Consider the following 26,028-nt stretch of genomic DNA (forward strand, 5'->3'; position numbering starts at 1 on the left):
GGTTACAATAGAGGCCACTCAGACTCTAATCTTTTTAAGTAACCCATTATCTAACAAAATCGCAAACTCTAGCTGATCAGCTGATCGTGGCAAGTCCATTCACGTTGGTTACAATTGAGGCCACCTGATGCCCTAATAGTTCTAAGTAACCTAATCTAACAAGATGATTAAATCACAAGCTTTAGCTGATCAGCTGATCGTAGCAAGTCCAGTCGCGCTAATAAGAGAAGTGGTTACAATCGAGGCCACCTGATGCCGGAGTCATTCTAACCCAATATTACATCTTAATGAATCGCAAGCTTTAGCTGATCGTGGCAAGTCCAGTCGCGCTAATAAGAGAAGTGGTTACAATCGAGGCCACCTGATGCTCTAATCGTTCTAAGTAACCTATTTATCTAACAAGATTATTAAATTGCAAGCTCTAGCTGATCAGCTGATCGTAGCAAGTCCAGTCGCGCTAATAAGAGAAGTGGTTACAATCGAAGCCACTTGATGCCGGAGTCATTCTAACCCAATATTACATCATAATTAAATCGCAAGCTTTAGCTGATCGTGGCAAGTCCAGTCACGCTTTTAAGAGAAGTGGTTACAATCGAGGCCACCTGATGCCCTAATCGTTCTAAGTAACCCAATATTAACATAATTAAATCGATAGCTTTAGCTGATCAGCTGATCGTAGCAAGTCCAGTCGCGCTAATAAGAGAAGTGGTCACAATCGAGGCCACCTGATGCCCTAATCGTTCTAAGTAACCCAATATTAACATAATTAAATCGATAGCTTTAGCTGATCAGCTGATCGTAGATCGTAGCAAGTCCAATCGCGCTAATAAGAGAAGTGGTTACAATCGAGGCCACCTGATGCCCTAATCGTTCTAAGTAACCGATTATCTAACAAGATGATTAAATCGCAAGCTTTAGCTGATCGTGGCAAGTCCAGTCGCGCTAATAAGAGAAGTGGTTACAATCGAAGCCACTTGATGCCGGAGTCATTCTAACCCAATATTACATCATAATTAAATCGCAAGCTTTAGCTGATCGTGGCAAGTCCAGTCACGCTTTTAAGAGAAGTGGTTACGATTGAGGCCTCTCAGATCCTAATCTTTTTAAGTAACCCAATCTAACAAAATCGCAAGGGTTACAATCGAGGCCACATGATGCTTTAATCGTTCTAAGTAACCCAATAATAACATAACCTATTTATCTAACAAGATTATTAAATTGCAAGCTCTAGCTGATCAGCTGGTCGTAGCAAGTCCAGTCGCGCTAATAAGAGAAGTGGTTACAATCGAGGCCACCTGATCGTCCTAATTGTTCTAAGTAACGCCTTATCGGACATCATAATTAAATCGCAAGCTTTAGCTGATCGTGGCAAGTCCAGTCGCGCTAATAAGAGAAGTGGTTACAATCGAGGCCACCTGATGCCGGAGTCGTTCTTCTCCTCAGTAGCCGTGTCCTCCTGGCTGCTGGCCATAGGTAGTGACGTGTCTCCGCTTGGCTCGATCTTGATGCTCGGACAGTTCGCGTCGGCTTTTAGCGCGTCGTCCAAAGACTCCAGCTTGGCGTCCGCGTGGTCGATCTCCATGGAGTTGGTCTAAGGAAAACATGAATTTTGTTTTAAATGAATAGGTTCTTTGGGTAATGGATTGCCCAATTTGAAAATGGGTTATTATTAAGATACTTAACTGTGGCAAAATAATTTTATTTTGACGTACACACGGCCGCACTATTAATTCTCCAAATCCGTTTTTTGCTCTCGCTCTCATCAAATGGTGATTCTTTGCGATAGAACGAGACGACATGACAGACAATGGATAGTTAAGACTGTTGCTGATGGTACTGAGTCTCAAAAAAAGATTGAGCCAAATTAGCAAAAAAGACCGTATTTTTTCTAGTATGATTCAAATACAAAAGTTAAGTATTTTTCCGACTATTAGCAGCTTGTCATAAAGTCTGCTAAGAAAGACATGCAGTGGTGCGTATGTGATCCCTCTGGCTGGTGGAAAATGGGAATAGGGATGTGTATGCAGTTATAGTCTATCCAATATAGCTTGATTAGAATGACAGCTGTCAAACGAATGTGACTAGTGCTGGGTATGTTTCGTACGGTTCACATAGATGTATCGATAAGTTTTCGAAAAAATGATATAAAAAAATGCACCCAATTTTTCTTCATATTTTCATTCATAAAAATGACAATTATAATTTAAATTTAAAGAACGTAAAATTTAAAATTCATGTCAAGGGTGTACAACCTAAGTCGTAGTCATTATCATCAGTGTTCTTCAGTGGTTTTTTCCTCTCGCTAGAGGGCGGTGGGCATCTCTTCTAGAGCAACGGTGCTATGAATACCCAAAAAATTACCGGTGATTGATTTCCGATGTTTGATTGTTTAAGAATGAAATGTTTTTTGGTTTTTAATAGTGAACATTTAGAAAAACGTATAACTTGACTTAAATATATTAAAAAAATAGAAAAAAAATGTGTTAAATATTATGTTAAAAAATTAGTTTTAATTTAATATGACATTTGTCGATATGTCCCATCACTAACATTTTTGTAACTCGAGATAACCTTGTAGAGACGTCGTTAATACTCTAGCTTGATTTTTATAATTTCGAATTACTACTTATTGGTGTAATTTAACGCTGCATTTACACGAAATTAACATTTTTATTGGAAGCACTGTCGTCGAAAATATTGTTTGTAGGTCAGACGTGAATTATTTCTTGTCCGCCAATATTTAGCTCTCATTGATCGCTACTACAAAGTTATGTCGTTACTTTTGATGGCAGCTGTCATTCTAATCAAGCTATATTGGATAGACTATAGTGAAACACGGATGAATGCTTATGGTCTATGGCCATTCTGTCGCACTGAAAAACACTTTAATTACGAGGTTGGGAGCCCTAATTACCCCCATAAATTAAAGGCGCATAAAAGATAATAAAACTATGACAAACTTACATCAGAAGATTTTAGTTTGCGGTGCGCGGAGGCTCTCTTCTTGGGCCGCGAAGGCACGTGGTCCGACGAGTTGGTCTCGGACTTGGACGGCTTCTTGCACGGCCGCGACTGCTTGCGGATGTTCCTGTAGTATTTGCCTGGGGAACAAGCTTCAATTTTATGCCCTGATAATTTGAATTGTATTTTCTTAAAGATAAGGTAGAAAGTTGCAATCGAAATGAAAACGACTACAGCAAGTTTGTGCAATGGATCCTTCAGGCCATTGGGGCAATCAATATGATTGATCTATTTTTTTTCGGACAATAAGTTACCACAAAACTTTGTCTTCATTGTGCATTTTATTTACTAAGCTAATAATGCTAGATGCAAACAACCACAAAAGCAAATCAGACTTAAAGCTGCAAAATCTTGCTATCGCAACTTTATAAGGTGTCTTTTGTTTAGCTTGATATTGACGACGGCACAGTGGTAAATAAACAAGTTGCGAGGTTTCTTTTAACTATATTATAGTTTCTAGAAAATGCTATAAAGCTTGAAAAAGTATATTTTGGAGTGTGGTGTGCATGTTGGAAGATTTGTTATTAATTTATTCATATTACAACTTACTATGTTGTTTACGCCATTGCTTCTTGCTGATGAACGTGTCTTCCGGACCGATGGTTAGGAAATTCCTGTCTCCAACTTGAAGGGTGCAGGGCTCGAAGACATTCAGCAGCTTCAAATTCTTCAGATCCTCACCTGCACAGAAATGTGGGTTACAACAAATGATCCGCGAAGGTGTACCGTTTTGGACAAAGATAAACAATTTATGCACATTAGAAATTCTGTGGAGTTATAAGAGCGGAACATTTTTGAAGTTGATTGTGCAGACAATGATACTATTAATTTTTATTGTTTGCACTGCGCGTAGTAACGAAGTGAGTCTGATATTTATGCGGGCTGCAGAAGCTTCGAAACGCTGTTTACGTAGTTTCGGGTCTATTTGTCAACGTCGCTCGCGCTGGCATCTCGCTTTGCGTGAGAGGGATGGCCGCATTCGAAACTTCGGATCACGGTTTTCGGAGTAGCCCCACTGACCCTTATAGACAGTAACGTTTACGCGATATTGTGCCTTATGTCCTACGGGTTACGGCTCACCTTCGACGAGGAACTTGGGCTGCGTGGGCGCAGCTGCGTTGGTGGGCAACGTGCACAACGCAAGGCACTGCCAGTGGACGCTCACACTCGAACTTAACCCTTATAGACAGTAGCGTTTACGCGATACTGTGCCTTATGTCCTATGTGTTATGGCTCACCTTCGACGAGGAACTTGGGCAGCGTAGGCGCGGCGGCGTCGGTGGGCAACGTGCACAACACGCGGCATTGCCAGTGGACGTTGATGCTCCAACCTGACCCTAATAAAAATGAACTGTTTACGCAATACTGTGCCTTATGCCCTATGTGTTACGGCTCACCTTCGACGAGGAACTTGGGCTGCGTAGGCGCGGCGGCGTCGGTCGGGAGCGTGCACAACGCGCGGCACTGCCAGTGCACGCTTACGCTTTCCGTCACCACTGCCTCCACGGTGAACTGTGGGAAAACGGGAAATTCTTATTCTTCTTATTACTGGTCATGTTGGCTGCTTGATGATACTACATTGGATACAGAGTGGTCATGGGAGGATCGATAGTCAAGTACCGAGACATCAAAATCCTCGAATTTTTATACAGTTTTACAGATTTCTTGATACGAGTAAGTTCATAAAAATAGTTTTAAGAGAGTTTTTCAGATAAAGGCTTCGCTAATTTAACGAAACTGTCCACATTTTACTATGGCTAGCGCTCTAGCACGCGGTAGATACGTGTTCTTTTGGCATGTCAAAACGAGTTCGAGTGGTCCTCCAGATTCGTAACATTAACGCTCATATACAACATGACTTTTTAGTAAAGTACCTTATGATCGTGCATCTTGTGTTTCCTCGCCGCCTTCATCTCCTTAGTGACGTGCAGCCAGTTGGCGCTGTCCAGCGAGCCCAGGGGACTGTAGACCACCTGTCCCGGGTAGAACTCGGACGAAGAGTATGGCATAGACCGACGCCGGCGCATCGAGAAGTCCTCCAGGGGACAGTTGTCCAAGTTGGAAAGACTCGTAACAACATAACAGGACTTCACTAAATACCTTATGATCGTGCATCTTGTGTTTCCTCGCCGCCTTCATCTCCTTAGTGACGTGCAGCCAGTTGGCGCTGTCCAGCGAGCCCAGGGGACCGTAGACCACCTGCCCCGGGTAGAACTCAGACGAGGAATACGGGGTGGACCGGCGCCGGCGCATCGAGTACTCCTCCAGGGACAGTTGTCCAAGTTGGAAAGACTCGTAACAACATAAAAGGACTTCACTAAATACCTTGTGATCGTGCATCTTGTGTTTCCTCGCCGCCTTCATCTCCTTAGTGACGTGCAGCCAGTTGGCGCTGTCCAGCGAGCCCAGGGGACCGTAGACCACCTGCCCCGGGTAGAACTCGGACGAAGAGTATGGCATAGACCGACGCCGGCGCATCGTTTAGTCCTCCAGGGGACAGTTATCCAAGTTGGAAAGACTCGTAACAACATTATGCAACAGGACTTCACTAAATACCTTATGATCGTGCATCTTGTGTTTCCTCGCCGCCTTCATCTCCTTAGTGACGTGCAGCCAGTTGGCGCTGTCCAGCGAGCCCAGGGGACCGTAGACCACCTGCCCCGGGTAGAACTCAGACGAGGAGTACGGGGTGGACCGGCGCCGGCGCATCGAGTAGTCCTCCAGGGGACAGTTGTCTAAGTCCGGGTATTCGAGGCGGGAGCCGTCGGCTGAGACAAGGCGCAGTTTGCTGTGCACGGCCTATGGAAGAAATGTACGAGGTTTTTAGTAAAACTTTATTAATTTGTACAAAAAACGAGTTTTTTTTTAGGTAGCTACACTAAATAAATGCTGGTATTGAAGTTCGTTAATAAAAATAGTTCAATAGTCGACGAGGATCGAATAAATTGACACGCGAATCGGCAGTTTGCCACCGAAACCGAATGTTAGCCAATGTTAGCTCTTACAAAGTTTTTGTTTCTTCACACAATACAATTTTTCTTTGAGCTGATTCTGTTCCACAAATGCACAAAATATCTTCTTACTCAATAAGAAATATTCAAAAAAGAGACCAATTTATAGTTGAAAAATTATCTCACCTTAGAAGTCCCAACCCAGGAGTCGAGGCAGACAGCCAAATCAGGGGTAAACTCCTCCAGCGGTTGGAGTCGTTCACTAGCCACGTTGGGGATCACGTGCTTCGTCCCGACGATCTGCAGGGCGGCAGTCATCACGATGTCGCGACAGTAGCCGCGTTGCGTGTCCTTGCCAGCTATAAGGCGCCGGACTACATCGCCGGGCATCAGCGAACGATCCGCAAGTCCAACCTAAGTAATTTTAAGTGAAAATTAATATTTATATGGCTATGGTAGAGAGGGTTTGTGGGTCTCTTGCAATCACTGAGTCATATAACTTTTTGTCTCATACCACTGTTGTACACTGAAACTGTTTTGAGACAAATAAATACTTTCTATCTATCTTTAGATTTATTTATTCTTTAGATATATTTATTTTTAGAACGGGACAAACTTGACCTTCATTGGTTGGGTTTTTGTGGTGGTCAAGCTGTAGATCCTGGCTACACAGGAGTTGCAGTAGTGGGATCGAGAGGTGGGAATAGTCCCGTATCTATCTATCTATCCAAGTTAACATATTGCATTAAAGACTGAACCAAACACAATTAAATACCAATGTTGTTACCAGTTGCAGTGATATTCTCTCAACAAAGAAAAACAATTTCCTGTTGGAACTTAAATTCAAATGAAATATTGGTTATACTTATTATAAGTTAGCTAAATAACATTTAAATAAATTATTCTTTGGTGTGATATGTCCATATTATTATTTGAGAGATACGGACTCTATAATGTAAGTTTATATGAATAAAAGGTGCCACTATCATGGCTACCATTTACAAGTTTATTTCATGTAGGTACTGTACAAATATAAAAATTATTTTTTGTTTACTTAAAAAGGTTTTTTGTTACTAATTTTCATATATTAAAAATATTTTTTGGGCAGAAAGTCGATAAAAATGGGTATAATGCTAAAATGTACGTAATTACATTCAGAAAGATAATACATAGGTATTTAAAAAAGTTTTGAAAACATATTTTTCATCTATAATTGGCAACTTAATACTAATTTTGTGAAGAAATATTATTTTAATACTTTTTATTAAACAATAAATCACTGTTATAAAACAGTAAAATGTTTAATCCATCAAAGACAAAAAATAAGTTTGAAGTACCTTTGAACAGGTGAAGAAATCTAAATAATAATGCTTGAAAAAGTAATATTATATTAAATGGGTTTTTCTTTATTTTAAAATAATTGTAATTTACTTAAACCAGTCCCTTAACAATGAAAAAATAAAATAAGGATAAAAATATGTACAATGGGAGCGATTGTATGCAGTTTTAATTTTTTTATAACTTATGAAATAAAAAAAATCCATAAAAATGTACAAAGAAAGAAAACATAAGCAGTTTTCAAAACAGCAATATTAAAAGATTTTTTTACAATGAATTTTTTTTGTTGTACAACTCGTACCTCAGTAATTTACAACTACATTTTGTCATTATACGGAATATTGTATATGGTATTAGAACCATTTTAGATCTCCCTTATGATACATAGGCAAATTATTAGCAATTGATTTACCACCTACAATAATAGTATTTTAAATGTGCAGCATGGTATTAACTATTAATACAGTTGGCAATAAGCCTGAGCACATTTTCAAATGAAAATGTGTAATTTTACTTTTAAACTTGCTCCATGGCAACTGAAATTCAAATTTATTAAGATTTACAGGTTTCAGCAAGTATGAATAACCTTGTAATCCGACTGGTAAATGTAGCACATTTCAAAACATATCCAAGTTGTGGGTACTCATTAAAACATGACATTGCTCATATCCTCAACTTTATACTTTCTATTTGGAATTTCCTGGAGGTAACCTACGTTTTTCTAATACACCTAATGGGTTAGACCTTGGTTTAGGGGTTGTTGTGCTCATTATAGGAGACCTAATTTATTATTGTTCAATACTCCGTCGTAGATTGCATGACTGGGCCGGCACTCCGTCCGCGTTTTAGGAAACTCTTTCTACTTACTGACTTCTCGGATATAACTCGTTCAGTGCCGGAAGGATGCCACACAACGCGAATTTCGCCTTTTTGCACTGCTGCTTCAATGTCGCTCTCTTGATCACTGGAGATGCCTTCATAGTTTTCGAGTACGAGGCCGAAGACCACTTGCCCGCGATTGTTGATTTTATACACTTCATCCTCGTAAAAATACTGAAAGTCAGTCGGCGAACCTGGATTTTGCCCCGCCATATTGACGGGAATTATCTAAAGACACAAATAATTTTGTTTTTACGTGATTTTGTTCTTTCTGACAGCTGATTGCAATGTGTGGCGCATGCGTCAATTAATTATGCAACGGGAGCGCCATCTTGCGGCTTAAATGCAAAAAATATTACGTTCCGTTTTCCACATACTAACTTATTTTGAATCGAGATTCAAAAAATATATTGTCATATTTTTTCGATAAATAAATGTGTAAATAATTTCCTAAGAAATAAAACTGGCTATTTTAAAATCTCAAACTACAATCTGAAAAAATTCAAATGGTCATGTGAAAATCATTGGGAAAATGGAAAATTTATCCACAGAATTAATCGCAATGTTGTGACAGTTTTTTGTCGTTTGAACTTTGATTAATAACTTGAATAAAATTATTTCCTTGAGCATTACCTACACAGCTTTATTAATCTAAGCCTACACACTTAGATTAATCTAAGCCTACACACAAAACTTCTGAGAAGTCTTACCTATAATTTTCACAACAATTTCACAATTCTTACAAAATTTACTAATCCTATGTCGAGGCAAGTTGCAGTTAATTCTTGTGTTAATAAGTGAAACATGCGGTCTTCCTCTTTTCAGGACACATTGGAAGGGTGCAATCTGGTTTCTGTTAGAGCTTGGAGAGAAGAGTTAAAAGATTTAAAATGAAGAATCCTGGTTCGACCACGTACCGGGCTGAGGTACCGGGTTTGATTCCCGGTCAGACAAATTTTTTAAACTCTTACTAAGGCTCTGGATTTACTTACTTAGATAATTTATTAACATTGCAGTTAATTTATTACTTCTTAAATGGCACACACGAATACCTACAGTCTTATTGAATATTAGTCTAGGCTTTTAATTTGTAGGACTAACTACATAGTAGGTACCACCTTACTATTATATTACTAGCCATACAACGCCCTAGTAACTTACGTAATACAACTTTTCATTGTTTCAGATAAGTACTTACTTTCCTCCCTCAAGTCTCCGCGAGACCAACCCCTTCCTTCCTTCAATTTACATAACTGGTTCTCGACATCTTACGTAAATTCCTTGACGTCCATATTCTAGCTTATTGTCTTTCAAATGTCGCGTTATTATGAGTAAAGGGGTGAATTATTGCGGCTCACAGCTGTGACGTTGCCGAGAGCCGGCGCCATTCGCGCGGGTGCGCGATCAATACTCTTATCAACATAGCTGTAGGTGTTTACATGCGCTAGTACACGCACAGCGGTCGCATGAGCTTGTCGCGTCACGAGTGATAACAGGCCGCGCCACAAATTCTTCAATCAGGGACATGTGAAACAACCAATATGCCTCTCCCAGAGCTAATCAAACGGGCATCGAGCTATCTCCTCGGTCTAGAGTTTGAGGATGAGGAACCCCCGGATTACGTGGACAATGAAATATTGTTTTGCAAGAACAACGTGTGCGTACATCCGCCGACCATTGCCAGGCATGAACTGGATATCGTACATCATCCCGGGTATCTCACAGTAACCACAAAAGTGTTTACAGACCAACACAACAACGCTAAGCGACCTACGCTCTTTCTGAATTGGATCCCTAACTCGACACTCAGAAAATGTCCTTCCGCGGTAGAGACGAGTCCGAGCGACGAGCTCGGGTACGGCGCGACAAAAGCAAACCCTAAAGCTATACCGAAGCCCCACAACGATGCTAAGACTAATAAAGTTGATTCCAACAACGAAAATGCTTTTTCCGATTCGTCGGAAACGACCAGTCTCAATTCCAATTCTGATAAACAAAGCATTAAGTCGTCCGATACTCGTTACACACATAACGACACGACTCAGGACGAGTTGTCGACGAGTTCTAAGCCGACTGTAAAGTCCGTAGATTCCGGAAAGGACAATGTGTTTGGTAGCTTTGAGAAGGACGAATCGAAGGATGAGGTGTTTATGTACGATAAGCATGTGCGGTCGCAATCGATGACGTCCGTAAACATAACGATCGCGAATCCTAATATTGAGAATGTAGACTTGACACCAGATTCGCTGTCTGGGGATAAGTTCATCAGGTCGTTGTCTATGAGCTCCTGTGATGAGGGGAACCCGAACTGGATGAGTACTCCCGAGTTCCTGGCTTTGAAGCACAACTTGGTGTTTCCTGACAGCGTCCAAAGCTCCCCAGTGCCGCAACGGCGAGCCCCTATGAAATGCCGTAGGTAAGGTTAATAAACAAACTGTAATTAGACATAATTGCGTTGATAAAGTCTAATTATAATTATATCAACACACACAGGAACCACAAACATTTTATCGAAAGCGATACTGAATGTTTGCGCGTTAGGTATTACCAAAAATGTACGTATATTTACCAATGTTAGCAATTAATGAGTCACTTAATCTTTATGTACGTAATTAATTTACATAAATTCCTCTTATTTACCTAAGTAGGTAGCGAAGAAATTCAATCCAAACGCCTACGGTGGAAACTACTCAAGTTGAAATTATTTGTACCTACTTACTTTACCTAATGAAGTAAGTAATCTTCAAAGGAAATCTTGCCCTTTATCTACCCTTTCCCCTAAGGTACTGATGACGGAAACGATATACTAAAATAAGTACAGTCACGGAATGAAAAGGTTCGTCAGTTTTCAAATTGATTCCTTCAACGAATCGCGAGCACATATTACCTTTTGAAACTATGTTACAGAATAATCTCGAGTTAGAGAAAATTATCTTTAACTGTTCGTCAGTAAAGTTCAAAATTATTCAGATCAAAGTTGTTTGACGATTTATCTTGTCAAGAATATTTTGATTGATAAACTAAAACCTTCTTGTTGGTTCAACCTGCCATTATTATTTCTATGAAATAAAAAAAACTACATTTTGTAACATTGCATGGGATAGAAAATTAAACAAGCAAAACCTTATTCGTTAGCAAACGTCATATTTATTTAAATGTTAGCAGCACTGTTTCTGGTACTGTTATGTTGGCAGGTTTGACTCTTACAGTACCTAGTGCAAGCGAAAACCGACACTAAGGTGACGAACCTTTTCATTCCGCGACTGTACATTCGGAATAGCAATATAAAGTTCAAAACGTTACAAAAACTTCTAAAAAGAAAAGTTTTCCATCTATATCACAGACAATAAATCGTCGTTGAAATTAAATTGGACTGGATCCTACGGGCAGGATTGCGCGGGCCATTACGGGCACATTCTTGGGAGTTGAGAATCCCGCCACGTCTCCGGAATGCTTATTGCTTAGCAGTTTAGCGCCGCGTCACACTTTAATAAAGGATATTTATCTTCGATTTTATTTTCTCTCAGATACATTCTTCCCGTAGTTATGAACTGAAGCTACGGAATCTCATTTTGAAGCTTTAAAAATTCATAGGAATATCGTATGCGAATTAAAATACGCTTTTAACAACCTCGATATAATTAATTGCTGGCTGATAGCCAGTACTTACACCCAAAACGCGCTTTAAAACAACGACTTCTCATAAAAATTAACCGGCAAAATCAGCAGCTGAAAACTTTTTCATTTAATTGATTGTTTCGTAAGTTTCAATCTTTAGAACTCAACTTATTTGTAAAGTAATTAAGGCCAGAAGGAGGATAGAAACTTCAGTCATCCACGTAACTACGAATTTTTACAGGTTTTCAGTCGACCTGAGTCAAATGCGGTCTCTACGGTTGTTTTTCAACGACGACAACTGCACGTGTGGTCAGCTGGTAGTAGCATCACGAGAGTCACAATATAAGATTCTTCATTTCCACCACGGTGGGCTAGATCACCTGGCTCAAGTTCTGCACAGATGGCATTCGTTGCTGCACAACATCAAACTAACTCCAGGTAAGTTTCCTATGCTAGTGCTATGGAGAGGGTAATGCTCGGTGTTTCTTTACGAGATGGAATCAGAAATGAGGAGATCCGAAAACGAACTTAAGTCGCTGACATAGCCCCACGGATTATCAAGCTGAAGTGGCAATGGGCAGGGCATATACCTAGTACACAAAAATGACGGCCGATGGGGCAGCAAAGTTCTGGAGAGGAGGCCACGTAACGAAAAGCGTGGCGTAGGACGACGACCTCATAAAGGTAGCAGGAAGGCGTATTGTATTTATTATTTATTTTACTTAGAAACTAAAGAAAAAACTACCTACTTAGGTCTTTAGTCCATTTAGCTTTTCCACAGAGAACATAACTGTAATGCTTCGTACTTATTAGCTATTCTGTGCCATGGTCAAACTAATGGGGCCATTATTCCTGTACATTGTATCTTTTTCAACATAGCCATTGACCCATTGTAGACCGTCGTTTCTAAATACCAGTTTTCAGAAAGTTACGAACACAAATTAGCGTTATTTATCACCCTATTTGCTCGGATAACTCATCCGGATACAAAGTCGTGATGAGACGTCGTAGAAAGTTAGTTGAAAACAACTATTTCATTTTACACAGTTATCATAATCGATCAATAAACTTACCTACTTTCTGTGTCGCACACGTAAGTACACGATTGGGTGTATTTCTTTTAGCTCTTGTTCTAAAAATAAGTTATTTAGGCTGACATTTTCTCGATAAATTCTGAGTATATTTGTTATTCAATGTATCTGCTTGTCTCTTGCGTAGGAGGTACCTAACAACCCACTCAAGTTTCAGTAATGGATAAAGGCTGTATTTACAGTTAATGAAATACATCAAAGCTTGGGTGGATTATATTTACGCCTACAGACTGTCCAAACTACAAAGTAATTACTTTTCATAATTGAAAATTATTTTTCCCAGGCTCAGAGGAACCTAATTTGCCGTACCGTCATTTTATGGTCTGCCGTCCTGAAGTACAAAAATCTGAGCAGCATCCCGAAGAAGGAAAAGTCCCTAAAATCACCCCTGAACTGTTTTATGGCAAAATCATGAATAGCAAAGGGGTCATAGAAGACGATCTGTTTCTCAGAAAATGCGTGTTCTTTGGAGGTCTAGACAAGGAATTGAGGCGTGAAATGTGGCCGTTTTTGCTCCACTGCTACCCGTACAACTCGACTTATGATGAGAGGGAGATCATTCTGCAGATTAGGACTAGAGAATACGAAGAAATCACAAGGAGAAGACTAGAGAAGATGACGCCAGAACAGCACGCGAACTTCTGGAGGACGGTGCAATGCGTGATCGAGAAAGACGTCGTGAGAACGGACAGGGGCAATCCCTTTTTCGCTGGGGAGAACAACTACAACATTGAAATTATGAAAAACATTTTGCTGAACTACGCAGTTTACAATCCTGTACTTGGGTATGTTACTGTTCTATCTTTGTTGATGAAACTGGAAAAACTGGTAGCATAATGAGGACATTTGTTTTTCAGATACACACAAGGCATGAGCGACCTCCTGGCACCAGTATTATGCGAAATCAAATGCGAAGCCGAAACTTTTTGGTGTTTCGTCGGACTAATGCAAAGGGCAATCTTTGTTTGCACTCCAACTGATAACGATATGGATAACAACTTGGTGATTTATCATTCCTAATTTAATTAATAACAAAAAAATAAGTGGCATATTCTAAATAAGAGTTTTTTTTCCAGAGCTACCTTCGGGAGCTGATTAGGATAATGCTGCCACACTTTTACAAGCATCTGGAGAAACACGTGGATGCAATGGAACTCCTGTTCTGTCATAGATGGATTTTACTGTAAGTAGTAATTTGTATCTTCAAAAATTGTGTTAGATTGCACGGGCACATCGTGTCTAATTACTTTTAATTAATAGTTTTGCGACTGAAACGACGTAGACCATCGTGCTTTGCGCATTGCGTTTTGAAAACATGAAAAATCTTATTTTCTTTAAAAAAAAAAGTAAAATATGGAAGTGATAGTATTAGTATTATTCTTTGTTTTCGATTCCCCTCTGACTTAATTTAAGATTCCATTACACTTTAAAAATACGTCCAGAGACAAACCGCTTTATTCTACATAGAATTCTCTTTCTACCATTACTTCTCTGGACAAAAATATTGATACACAATCTTACTCCTTATTCCAGATGCTTCAAGCGCGAGTTCACTGAAGCAGTGGCTCTTCGCATGTGGGAGGCGTGCTGGGCCAACTACCAGACGGACTACTTCCACCTGTTCCTGTGCCTGGCCATCATCGCGGTGTACGCCGATGACGTCATCGCGCAGGACCTGAACACTGATGAGATGCTGTTACACTTCAGCTCGCTAGGTAAGGAGATATGAAGTAAGTTCACTGAGGCGGTGGCGCTTATTATTTGTTACCAACTACCAGACGGCCTACTTACCTGTTCCTTTGCCTGGCCATCATCGCCGTGCATGCCGATGACGTCATCGCGCAGGACCATGATGTAGTCATGTTACATTTACAAAGTTACATTAATGTTTACCAAATGGTCTTCTTCTTCAGATATTAATGGAATTCCACCTTATTATGTATGACTTACACATTTTTTATGAGCTATCAATATTATATCTTTGTTTGTTTACGGAAATGCCCACGTTTGTTTGTTGTTTATCGACTACGATTTTTATGTTTTGGTATGTGTATGTGATACTGAATAAATATTTGATAGATGTGCCTAATTGGGAACGTTTTCTTTCCAGCCATGTACATGGACGGCCGTCTAATCCTCCGCAAGGCTCGCGGTCTCCTCCACCAGTTCCGATCTCTGGTTCGAGTGCCATGTACCCTAGCTGGCATGTGCCAGCGCTGCGGGCCTGGCATATGGGACTCCACACACAGACCTAGCATAGAATGCACTGGGGAACACCTAGTCTGCGAGTACAAGGCGCAGTAGGAATTGACACTTGAAAGGTGAAACAGATGAAGATCGAAGACTTGGAATGGAAACTAAGCTGGCCCTGAATGGACAGGCTACACTTTATAAGAACAGTTATAGATCTAAGCATATAACAACATCTGACTAATATTCTTGGGCACATCAGTACATGTATTACGGAAAAGAAAGCCCTCATTTCATATGATGACGGTGCATCATCAGACACCAGTGTTTTTTCAGCCAGCATTATTAAATAAAATTTCATTGAGGGCGTGTGGCATCCCTCAAATAGTTTGTTATGAAACTGTACCTACCTTAATTTTTAATTGCTTAGATCTACAGCTGTAAAAAAGCCGACGATTTTCTGGAAAAATGTCGGTATCATGTCGATAACAACAACTTGACAACAACTGTGCTTGGCATTAAGCAGAATCATTGCGTTGTCGCAAGTACGCGGGATCAGTCCTTGTAAGATCAAGACAGTTGAGCATCAATTCAGTTTTGTCAGGAAAATCGGTAATCGTTTTTGTTTATTATTTTAAAAGTTACACCAAAAGAAAAAAATAACTACCACATTAGCCAGTAAAAAGTTAGTCAAGCTTGCGCTAGGCAATTCTTCAAGACAAAATGCTAAGCAGTTTTTTGTGATAGTTATTTTGTTGGGCGCCTAGCTTCTATCGAGTTAGATTTCTAACCAAGCAAGGAGTATAAAATTAGATATTATGTACTACATACAGTACAAATGACAGTATTACCAGAATTAAGGAGCTTGGTAGATTTTGTATTATTTATAGTGTGAGACATGACAGTCACAGCGTGAAAAGGGACAATTAAAGTTTGTGAGATAGTTAATTTCACATGGAAATCTGTTTGTGGGGTTAACCCATAATTAGATAGTGAAAAAAAGAGGTTTTTTCCACCAATTGACGGAACATATCAGCGTGGAAACAATTGACGACGTTCTTATAATAAAGTAATGAATTACTGTATTGTTAACTTCGTATACTTATTCGTACATTCTTAAGTTTGCAAGTTCATCATGATGTACCTATTATATTGTTAAATGTCGTTAAAATAAATTCATATCGCGCACTTAATTATTCGAAGATCGTTTATTATTGTCATCTATTTACTATCTATTGTCATCTAATAATGTTATTATGATGATACGTTGGTACCTGTTTATAGAATTTATAGGACATAATAAGTATTACTGGATAGCAAGTGAATTTACCTAAGATATAATACTAGACACCAGCTAGCAAACGTGTCTATAAAGTGTTCAAACTTGTTACGTTTGCCTGATGTCAATTGGCTCATACTTGCTTCGAAGTAGTAAAAAATATATTTTTTAATATTGAAACTGGTGTCTGGTGCTATACTTAGGCTATCGAGGAAATGTATGCATGATAAAATAATTTGTAGAGCCGGACAGAGTGAATAGGTCATCCATTTGCAACGCGTAAATACATTTATTATTTATGTAATTCAGATAGTGTTTATTGATAGCTAAGAGTGACCACATTGTACGATACCTCTGGACACTCTTTCAATACAGATTTAGCAATCCGTAACAGTTATTAAAATAAATCAACGTGAAATGGAACCAATTAAAGAATGATGGTCACTCTCATATTTCATTACACTTTGTTGACTTTAAGAAGGATTCGCGCTATTATTGTATCTTTATACCACGGTAATACTATTATAGCCTGACCAGGAACATAAAAACCCTGGCATAGAGGCGCTTCAATTGCATTTGATAGTGCAACACTGAGTACAGTCGTACATGTGTTAAATTAATAGGCTAAATTTATGTATCAGGATTCAGGATTACGGGCTACTTTGATATTTTCATAAATGAACGAAAAATATTATTAAAGGTAACCTGGTTTAAATAAATTAAATAAACCATCAATCGAGCTAGTAGGATTTATTTTATTATTCATCAATAATCAAATTCAGAACTTGAATATTCAACTGCAATGTCTGCTCATGAACGCTTCAAACTCGGTACTTCTTTCCCAATTCCATATAATTCAAAACTTAGAAAGTAACAAAAAACTTTAAAATGGGTAGTTGAAACAGACTACAGCTAATTTTCATAGTGGACTGTACTATACGATAAACATGTCAGTCAATTTGACAACCTTTGTCGGAAACATTATTCAATGAAAATATTGTCCGAACCCTTAGTATTTCTCTTCGACAAATACATTAACACACCGTGAACCACTTTTCTTTCACGACTATAAAAATATTTTAGCAATTTAATTCACAAAATCAATTGCACACATTTAAAATAAAGTTTGTTTACACTTTGACAACAATAGACTGACATGCAAGGTGACATATCAATGAAGTTTTCAGTTACTGTTGCCATTAAAAGAAATTAGTACCATTAGTTTTCCGCAACATGGCGAGGGTTTTTATGTTCCTGGTCAGGCTATACCGTGTTTATACTATACGGGTTACTACGTCCAAGCAATATTTTTTTTGTAAACTGTCAAAATTTAAGCTTTTAAGGGCAGTGTTTGAAAGGTAAAAAAAATATTGTCCGGCCATTATAGCTGGCTAAGTAACATCTTATCAACCTAGTTCAATTTAATATCGTTATTAAAAACCTATTGGCATTTGGCACATGTATAATTTATTGATAACTTTATAACTAAAATATAATTGTGTTTCTAGATTATAATACGTAAAGCTGACTTTAATAAATGTTCATTACCTACTGTGCAATTTAGTTTTGTTGTTTGAAAATGTACAAAAACACAAAATATCTATGTATTATTATTGTGAAGCTATATTAATTAATATACATAAATTGTTTTCGCATATTGTGAATTGTTACGCGTACTGTGATATATAATGATCTGCTTGTAATATATTGTGTAAAAGTTATGATAAAAATACGAAGATATAAATAAACTAGAAGTCATATCTTATTAGAAATAAATGTGCGAGCATTCAGAATAGTTAGTTTTATTTTTGTAATTTAAGATATCCTCGTGAAGTCTAACAAATGTAAAAGTTAGGTGTACCAACATTGAAGTAATATTACTACGTATAGAACAGACATCGCGAACAAAATATGTACAGTGCGGGGTGCGGGGCGGGAATTTGACGGACAGCTGTCAGTCAAATCCATGACTATCAAGTTTCATAATTTATGGCGATAAAATCTGCACCAGAAAATGTCGTACTTCATTGATAGGATTGCACGAATAGTGACGTTCCTGCGGTCGCCTCATCATAGACATTGTGAATCGATTGTGAAAATAAACAAATCGCCTAAATTGTGTTAAATTTTCATGGTGCTCAATAGCAAAAAGGTTCAGCTACTTACATTATTTTCTTTTATTATATTGTGCGTTTCCTGTAATGTAATCTAAGCTCCCCTCCCTTAGACTAAAATTAGCCCTCCTAGACAAGTGACAAAACGTAGCAGTTGAAACATTCGAAATCACTTCGCTCTGCCGTTTTTTGGTGTTAGTTACTTCACTCTGTGATGCGATTTTAAAATTACAACTGGCGATTCCGAATTCACAACTGAGGGGACTGAGGCTAATCGTGTTACTTGTGCTACAAGTGCGTATGGGCTTCATACTGATGCTTAAGCCATTAATTATTTTTCTTCCCGATTAAAATCTAATGTAATCGATAATCGCCTTGAGAATCGTTAACTGGTATTTTCTAATTCGATAAAAAAATTACCCATCTCTAGTTTAAAACTGTCATCCAACAGCGCACGAAATATTATGAGTTATAGATAATGATACCATTACAGAGGCGACACTTCGTTTACGTTTAGTTTCTGCCTATTGAATTGGATACTGTAAGGAAACATCGTCATCATCATTTTAGCTACTGGACGTCCACTGCTGAACAAAGGCCTCCTCTAATGATTTCCACATCGCCCAGTTGATAGTGGCCTGCACCCAGCGTCTTCCTGCTATCTTCAGTCAGTCCATCTTGAGATTTTAGAAAAATTCCCACTCGTCACGGTAGGAACAAAGCTAGGGATGACCCACGCCTTCATTCCAGAACCAATAAAATAACTGAAAGTCAGAAACTTTCAGTTATTTTATTGTCTCTATTGTTAACTAACTCAGTGGTTGAGTACACGTATAATAGCTGTGAGGTAGAAGTTACGGGACTATTCCCACCTCTCCTTTTCACCGCTGCATCTCCTGTGTAGCTAGCACCTAGACTAGTTGATTTAAAGCCAAGGTATATCAGTTTTTAGGTAATGACTTAGTGCATCTAAAAATGTAAAACTTTCTAGTTTTTTGTAACATTGAAAAATCTAAAAAGAAGCATCATTTTTTTTACGTTCAAGTGTTTCTAAGAAATTTAAATGGAAGCTTTTGATGACAACGTATTGCTTACTTTTTCAGCTGTCGAACGAATCACTTTTATACTCATAGGTCCTGTACATCGGTAGATTTGGTAAATAAATGAATCCATCCGGACTCAGAAACTAAAAAAATTAAAATAGCTGTAATTTTTTAATACTGGATTTGTCGATTAAATTGATCATATTATTGCGCCCTAACGGGTCGGACACTGGTGACCAGACACACTGTACAATTATTATAATTTTAGCCTATCTCGTGAGCTAGGTGTCAATAATTAGGGTGATTTACTAACTAACCAGTCGCATACGAACAACAGCAGTGAGATTCAAACAATCTCACTGATCCATGATGCCGCGCGACTATTGTGTGAGCCCACCCGTAACCCAAGCTTATTTAGCTTAACACTAGGGGCTGGACGGGACTATTAGTAATTTGTGCAATACAAAGTGCTTATAATCTAAAAAAAAATATTTTTATTGCTGTATTTAACTTTCCTTTCGTATACTAATTTATGCGTCAGTGTCAAGTCTGCGATTTTTATTCTTTGAAATTTTCGTAAAATGGCTGCCGCCGCGGTGACGCCTTGTAATTAACAAATTAAAATTAAATTAGTGTTTTAAGTGCATAAATGTACAACTTAATGGTAAAAAGTCATTCCTTGATTTTTACTTAATATGTATCTGGGGTTATTTGAACAGTATTTTCGTCTATAGGATGGCATATTTCAAAAAACAAAACTGCACTCAAGCGTGTTGTCACAGCAACCGCTGAGCACATACTAATTGAATTTCGGTCCATGGACCTGTTTGCGTGCCAGAAACAGTCTAGTTGACATGTCTTCTCTAGTACGTAGTACATTATAACTCAATGTGTACCAAGTACAAAAATAGCTTACGGCGCTCCCACAGTGAAGTCGCTAGTTGTTCTATTACGAGATTTACGAGTAAATGACAGGAGAATATTGCTGGTGAGGGAGAGCCTTTACCCCAGCACTTGAACAAAATACAGTATATGATAATACTTATCACCTACATGAATGTAGAACACGGTAGAAATGATAAATTGTGAAACAAGAAACTTTATCAATATAATTTATACGACATCGAAAAAGTCTTGGTCACAACAATGTGAAATGCAAAGCAGTTGATTATAAATTCTTTCTTAAACCTCTAACTATGTTAAGTAAATATTGTGAAATCATTGTTTACTATGATGTAATAATGATGACACCTGAAGGAATAATGCGATTACAGCTTTGTCACGCTTAAACATTATACAATAACCGCACGAACTTCACTCAGTTTTACGAGTTGATAAGCCGGCTGTTATTTTTATATTAGAACGTAACGTCGCATCAAAACACATTGGTGTAGATCAGTGGGTGCTTCACTAAAATAATGGCCAAGAAATTACCAAGTGTCATGAAGGCGGTAGGCCTTTATAAATATTTACCAATTTCCGATGTGAATAGTCTTGTCGATTTACAAGTGAGTGTGCCGAGTGTCCAAAGAAACGAAGTGCTGGTTGAGGTGAAGGCCACAGCTGTGAACCCAATAGACACGAAGTTAAGAGCTCCCAAACCAGATGTGGAAGCAACACCGCGAATATTAGGGTTGGATGGAGCAGGTATTGTGGTGGCAAAGGGAGATGATGCCACTACTTACAATATAGGAGACGAGGTCTTCTTTGTAGGAGACGTGAGAAGCAAGAGTGGCACGAACGCTCAATATGTGGCTTTGGACGAAGTTCTTTTAGGACCGAAACCGAAAAAACTGACGTTTGAGCAGGCAGCTGCCATGCCTCTCACGGCATATACCGCATTTGCTTGCATCTACGATAGGTTGCAAGTAACAAAACAAGATAAAGGTAAAGCTATCCTGGTCATCAATAGCGCTGGAGGCGTTGGATCTGTAGCTACTCAAGCAGCTAAGAACTTGGGTCTTAATGTTATTGGAACAGCATCGCGCGCTGAGAGTAAAGAGTTTACGCGAAAGTATGGTACCGACATTGTTTTGGATCACACCAAGGATCTGGCAACGCAATTGGAGTCTGCAGGGTATGGGGCTGGAGTTGATTATATTTTGGTAAATTATGATCCTGTTCCTTACTGGGATACTCTACCCAAACTTATTAAGCCTGAAGGTCGAATTTGCCTTGTCACAGATGCCAGTACTCCAGTTGACATTAAACTCTTGAAGGATAAAAGCGTGACATTGGTCTATGAAATGATGTTTACAAGAATAAAGTACAATACTGACAAGAAGTACCGATATTCTGAAATATTGAAAACAGTATCAACATTGATTGATGAAGGCAAGCTAGACTGTACACTTACTAAGACGATGTCGCCGATAAATGCTGCCAACTTAAGAGAAGCACATAAGATCATTGAAGAAAAGAAAATGCTGGGAAAACTAGTGTTATCTGGATTTTAAATACCAATTTATACAAACATCAGTTGTTTCAGCCTAATTTTTAGGACATGGTTTTTTACTCTGGATGTGAGAATAAGTTATTTTAGATAAAGAATGCATTTCCAGTTATTAAATTGTTGTTTTAATAATGAATTAATTCTTTTAACTTAATGTAGGTACACTGCTCAAACCTTTGTAAATTAGTCTGGAAAAATTTCAGTGTTTTTCATGTTTATTAATCCATGCATCTTATTTTGTGCAGAATGAAGCCATTTATTTAAAAAAATGACTTCCAGAAATCTAGTTCTCTTTCATTATCATATTTTAATAATCAAATAGATAGTTATAAAAAGATTCAACTTTACTGTTTGCTAATAGATGCAATATTTGATTGGTTCAGCACACTGGGGTCAAATTCCTTTCCTTTGAATGGTGAGCCATCTGCGTTCCATGCCTTTTTCAAAATATCAATGTTGCGAAGTTCATCACTTGTAGGGAGTCCTTTATATTTCTGTTCCTGATTCCACTGCAGTTCTCGGATCTAGAACATAATATTATAATAATGTTTGGTTAGTTTTTGAACTATAATAAAGTAAAGCTGTAGATAAGCTACTAAAATAAGTGTACCAGATTCATTGATAGATAGATAAAATGTAGTAAATTTTATTATTGATACTTCATTTTTTAACAAACTAATCTAAATTATTTACAAAAATCTAGGCACCTTAGCAATATGGTCTTCTGGCAATTCATCCATTGGACGAGAACAATCTATTTTTGATAGATCAATAGCCTCTTCATTGTTCAAAATTTTATTCCACCAGCGCTCTTGGACTTTTTCTGTAGAAGAAAATTATCATTAGGGTCATTCCATCGTTTCGGGTGTTACGTTCGTACACACATATTCAACAATTTCATGTATTTTGAAATAGTATTTTAATAATGTTAGTGCCTTAATCTGTCCGTTTTTATTTGTTTTATCTAAATAATAAAGTTTGTATAGCTTAAAATGTAGGATAACGAAAATATAAGTCGAAAAGTGTGCGTTTCGGGCGTTACGAGATTTTGCCTCTATGTTCTGACTGTTGCTGCATTTACTCGAAATTTAGCGAATTTTCTTAAGGAATCATACCTAAAACTTACAGGACTTCTAAAGTATGAAATTTACAAACCATGTAATACACAATCACTATTACATAAAACGTTTTACTATTTTNTAGCAATACCTTAATTTTAGTGTTAAGTCAACATTTCAAAAAAGTCTTAAATAGAGAAATATGACTCCTTTTCCGATGCCAGCGCTAGAGGGAGGTGGAAGGACCCTCACAGTAATACTTTTTGACGTCTCCAAGCAATATAGACACATTATCGACAATAAATAAAAATGTGATATCCGAAACGTTTCGGGTGTTACAGTTTTTAATCAAGAAAAAAACACACATAATTAGTATCATGCTCAGATATTAGTTAGTATTTGAAATCATTACTACCATGACCTTACTTTTACTATTTATTGTTATCCTAATCCATGTGTAAGGTACAATAATAAAGCAAATACCTGTTTTTTTTGTTTCGGGTGTTACATCGTCGAAGTAACAAGAAAACACACTTAAAACTTGATGATTATCAATTTTTTTGGGACTATGACGCTATCTACCAATACTATGATAAATACCCTCAAATCATATAGTAGCAAAACGGTTCACAGATTGATAGTTTTTTTTTAATCGAATTACTAATAATTAGAGAGAAAATGATCATTCAGACAGTTGACTTAAGTATAGACTTTGAAGACTAATAACTTAAAAATTACTTGTTTCTTTCAGATTTTTTTTGTTGCACATTATAATTTGGAATGTTTACTTTCAAAATTCATCAGATTTAATGCGAAAAGAACATATTTAGTTTTTCACCCTCGGTAACATTTGTCATGGAATGACCCATTAGTTCCTTAACCTCCTAATAATTCCAGGTATTTTTTTCTGAATTTCATTAAAAAATTGTGAAAATGTGTTAAAAAAACTTCACTACAAATAACAAGAACTTACTATCAGGAAAAATTTTTTTAGTTGATGTCCTATGAGTAGTACAAAGGCAGTCAAAAGGTTAAATTTTAACTTTTTAATAAAATTAAAATAAGTAATGGATAATATTGTATGCTCAGTGTCTGAATAACTTTTTTATGTAAAAATATACAAAAAAATATACAAAAGACTACCTAAATGTATCAAAAGTCGCCCTTCACTCAATGTCCAGAAGCTATCAATGGTCTTGATCTTGTATGGCAAGGTGTCTTTTATTATGATGTCCCCATTACGGCAGGCTACACAGATGTCTCCACTGTTAATTGTTACTTTGAGCTCCTTCGCTGACTTTACGGTGGGAGGAAGTTTTACTATCACATCTGAAAATGAACAATGACAAATGAAAACAGACAATAATGCATATTTCTATAAATAAAAGAAGTTCTTGGAAATAGGAAATATATCAACATATAAAAGAAAAAAATATATTACATACCAAGCTCCATAATAGTTTGAGACCAGGAATATTTATCTCTCTCAGCACCGTTATATGTTTCACTATTTTTCTGTGTTGGTATCACAGGTGGTGCACAAGGGGAGACACATTTAGAACTATCTTCTTTTTTTGACGCCTCTCCAGCAGCTGGAATACTTTTTGGTATTTCTGTTCTTTCAGTAGAACTTTGAGGATCAGGTTCTATAGTTTCAGCTTGATTTATGGACAAGTTTCCAACATCTATCTCATCATCCTCTGCTACAACCTCTACTTCTTGTGCTACCGTCGAGCACATAATCTCGTTGTTCACATCCGTAGGTCTTTTGGCGCCGTTGGGCCCTTTCCAGTTCTTAGGATCGCAAGTTCGCAAAACTTTCATAACAAGCTCTTCGGCTACTCCAGGAGGAAAACCCATGTTTTCGTAGGCACCTTCAGGCACATAATAGAAGTCCGTACTGCAAAAACAATATTTGAGATGTAATCATCTCATAATTTACCGTAAAAAATAAGAATTTCTAAGTATACCAACCGTCGCGCTAAGAAGTTGAATATAGCTGAAAGAAATCCCAGAATAGATTTTTCATTGATCAAAATCGATGTGAGCACATCATCGTACTTTGTAAATTCAGCTGAAGCAGCCATTTTATTAATTCTTTCCAATAAAAGTATTCGAAGAAGAAAACACGATTTTTGTAAGAGAAAAAACATCAACACGCGAGACGTCAAAATAATGAACTGTCATCCATCTGTCAATGTCAAAAACTGTTTTTTTTTTTCTGATCAATTATAGTCAATGAAAGTAAAAATATACAGCCTCTAAAAATATGATACCAGTATACGACAACCAAAAACTACTAAATATTTCTTTATTTTTACACTGGCATCCCTAAAACCAGTTTTTTAATTTACATTCCCGCCACTTGGCGGAGTGGTTTCGCTTTCGAAAGTTTCACATCCGCAAGAGAGCGGCAAGGCAAGACAAGGCGAAGCTAAGTAGGCAAAGAAGTCTCGCGCGCGAACTCCGTACGCTGCAGGCGATGACCGCATTCATATGAGTTTTTATTATTTGTGAGTGTGCTGTCGTGTTCTCCGCTCCGTTGAGTGTTTACGAAAATGCTGCATAGGTGAACTGGGAATAAAAGTGTTGTGATTGTGATAAACCTATCTTAGCTCTTTTATCTTTTACTGTCTCCTAAAGGTTGTAAAAATGCCTTGCTCTGCAGTAACTTTGTCTATAGCGACCATTACGGCAATCGTGGCTGCTGCTCTAATGGCAATAGCCTTTTCTACAGATAACTGGCTTTACATTGAAGTCAAGCGAAGCAATATTCAGGTAAGTTTTACATAAATATTTATTTTTATAAATACCTGTGGCATGGTATTATTTTTTGTATTTTTTGTCTGTAGAAGTAGCCTATTTATTTCATTCCAGCAAAATTTTGATCAGCTAAGTAGTCATGGCCTTTTTTGATACCTAACATAAATAAAGTTGCTTATTTTTTAGTCCCCTTTAGCTTTAAGCAAGGTCATCCAGATATAGTTCAAAGTG

General features: G+C 37.8%; 5 protein-coding genes across 8 annotated transcripts in view; 3 read left to right on the forward strand and 2 right to left on the reverse strand.

The window, feature by feature from the left end:
• The window catches only part of LOC114354770 ((E3-independent) E2 ubiquitin-conjugating enzyme), a 51,027-nt gene extending 42,512 nt beyond the window's left edge, over window positions 1–8,515 (reverse strand). For 2 of the 3 annotated variants that reach the window (XM_028307327.1, XM_028307325.1), the window contains exons 1-7: window positions 8,178–8,515; window positions 6,159–6,386; window positions 5,578–5,820; window positions 4,419–4,533; window positions 3,571–3,702; window positions 2,965–3,101; window positions 1,404–1,591 (exon numbers count right to left, since the gene is read on the reverse strand). In XM_028307327.1, the coding sequence (XP_028163128.1) occupies window positions 1,404–1,591; window positions 2,965–3,101; window positions 3,571–3,702; window positions 4,419–4,533; window positions 5,578–5,820; window positions 6,159–6,386; window positions 8,178–8,402 (1,268 nt within the window). In that variant the 5' untranslated portion in view covers window positions 8,403–8,515. The remainder of the gene's footprint in view (window positions 1–1,403; window positions 1,592–2,964; window positions 3,102–3,570; window positions 3,703–4,418; window positions 4,534–5,577; window positions 5,821–6,158; window positions 6,387–8,177) is intronic. The other variant, XM_028307326.1, reaches the window with a different exon arrangement.
• Window positions 8,516–9,384: 869 nt separating this feature from the next.
• Window positions 9,385–16,874, forward strand: TBC1D16 (TBC1 domain family member 16). The gene is made up of 7 exons (XM_028307328.1): window positions 9,385–10,605; window positions 12,049–12,245; window positions 13,182–13,683; window positions 13,756–13,900; window positions 13,975–14,081; window positions 14,432–14,613; window positions 15,009–16,874. The coding sequence occupies exons 1-7, from the start codon at window positions 9,731–9,733 to the stop codon at window positions 15,200–15,202; spliced, it is 2,202 nt and encodes a 733-aa protein (XP_028163129.1). The 5' UTR covers window positions 9,385–9,730; the 3' UTR covers window positions 15,203–16,874.
• Window positions 16,875–20,415: 3,541 nt separating this feature from the next.
• Window positions 20,416–22,295, forward strand: LOC114354775 (zinc-type alcohol dehydrogenase-like protein SE_1777). Its single transcript, XM_028307331.1, has one exon. The coding sequence runs from the start codon at window positions 20,943–20,945 to the stop codon at window positions 21,978–21,980; it is 1,038 nt and encodes a 345-aa protein (XP_028163132.1). The 5' UTR covers window positions 20,416–20,942; the 3' UTR covers window positions 21,981–22,295.
• LOC114354774 (nudC domain-containing protein 3) lies at window positions 22,259–25,210 on the reverse strand. The gene is made up of 5 exons (XM_028307330.1): window positions 25,009–25,210; window positions 24,480–24,934; window positions 24,178–24,363; window positions 22,684–22,799; window positions 22,259–22,500 (listed from the first exon to the last, which is right to left on the reverse strand). Exons 1-5 carry the CDS (start codon window positions 25,185–25,187, stop codon window positions 22,321–22,323), a joined length of 1,116 nt encoding a protein of 371 aa, XP_028163131.1. The 5' UTR covers window positions 25,188–25,210; the 3' UTR covers window positions 22,259–22,320.
• Window positions 25,211–25,395: 185 nt separating this feature from the next.
• The window catches only part of LOC114354768 (uncharacterized), a 48,136-nt gene continuing 47,503 nt past the window's right edge, over window positions 25,396–26,028 (forward strand). For both annotated transcript variants that reach the window (XM_028307324.1, XM_028307323.1), the window contains exon 1: window positions 25,396–25,812. In XM_028307324.1, coding sequence (XP_028163125.1) covers window positions 25,687–25,812 — 126 coding nt within the window. In that variant the 5' untranslated portion in view covers window positions 25,396–25,686. The remainder of the gene's footprint in view (window positions 25,813–26,028) is intronic.

The sequence above is a fragment of the Ostrinia furnacalis genome, unplaced genomic scaffold (genome assembly GCF_004193835.3).
Source record: "Ostrinia furnacalis isolate ACB-3 unplaced genomic scaffold, ASM419383v2 OfSCF2162, whole genome shotgun sequence".
NCBI classification, from domain to species: Eukaryota; Metazoa; Arthropoda; class Insecta; order Lepidoptera; family Crambidae; genus Ostrinia; species Ostrinia furnacalis.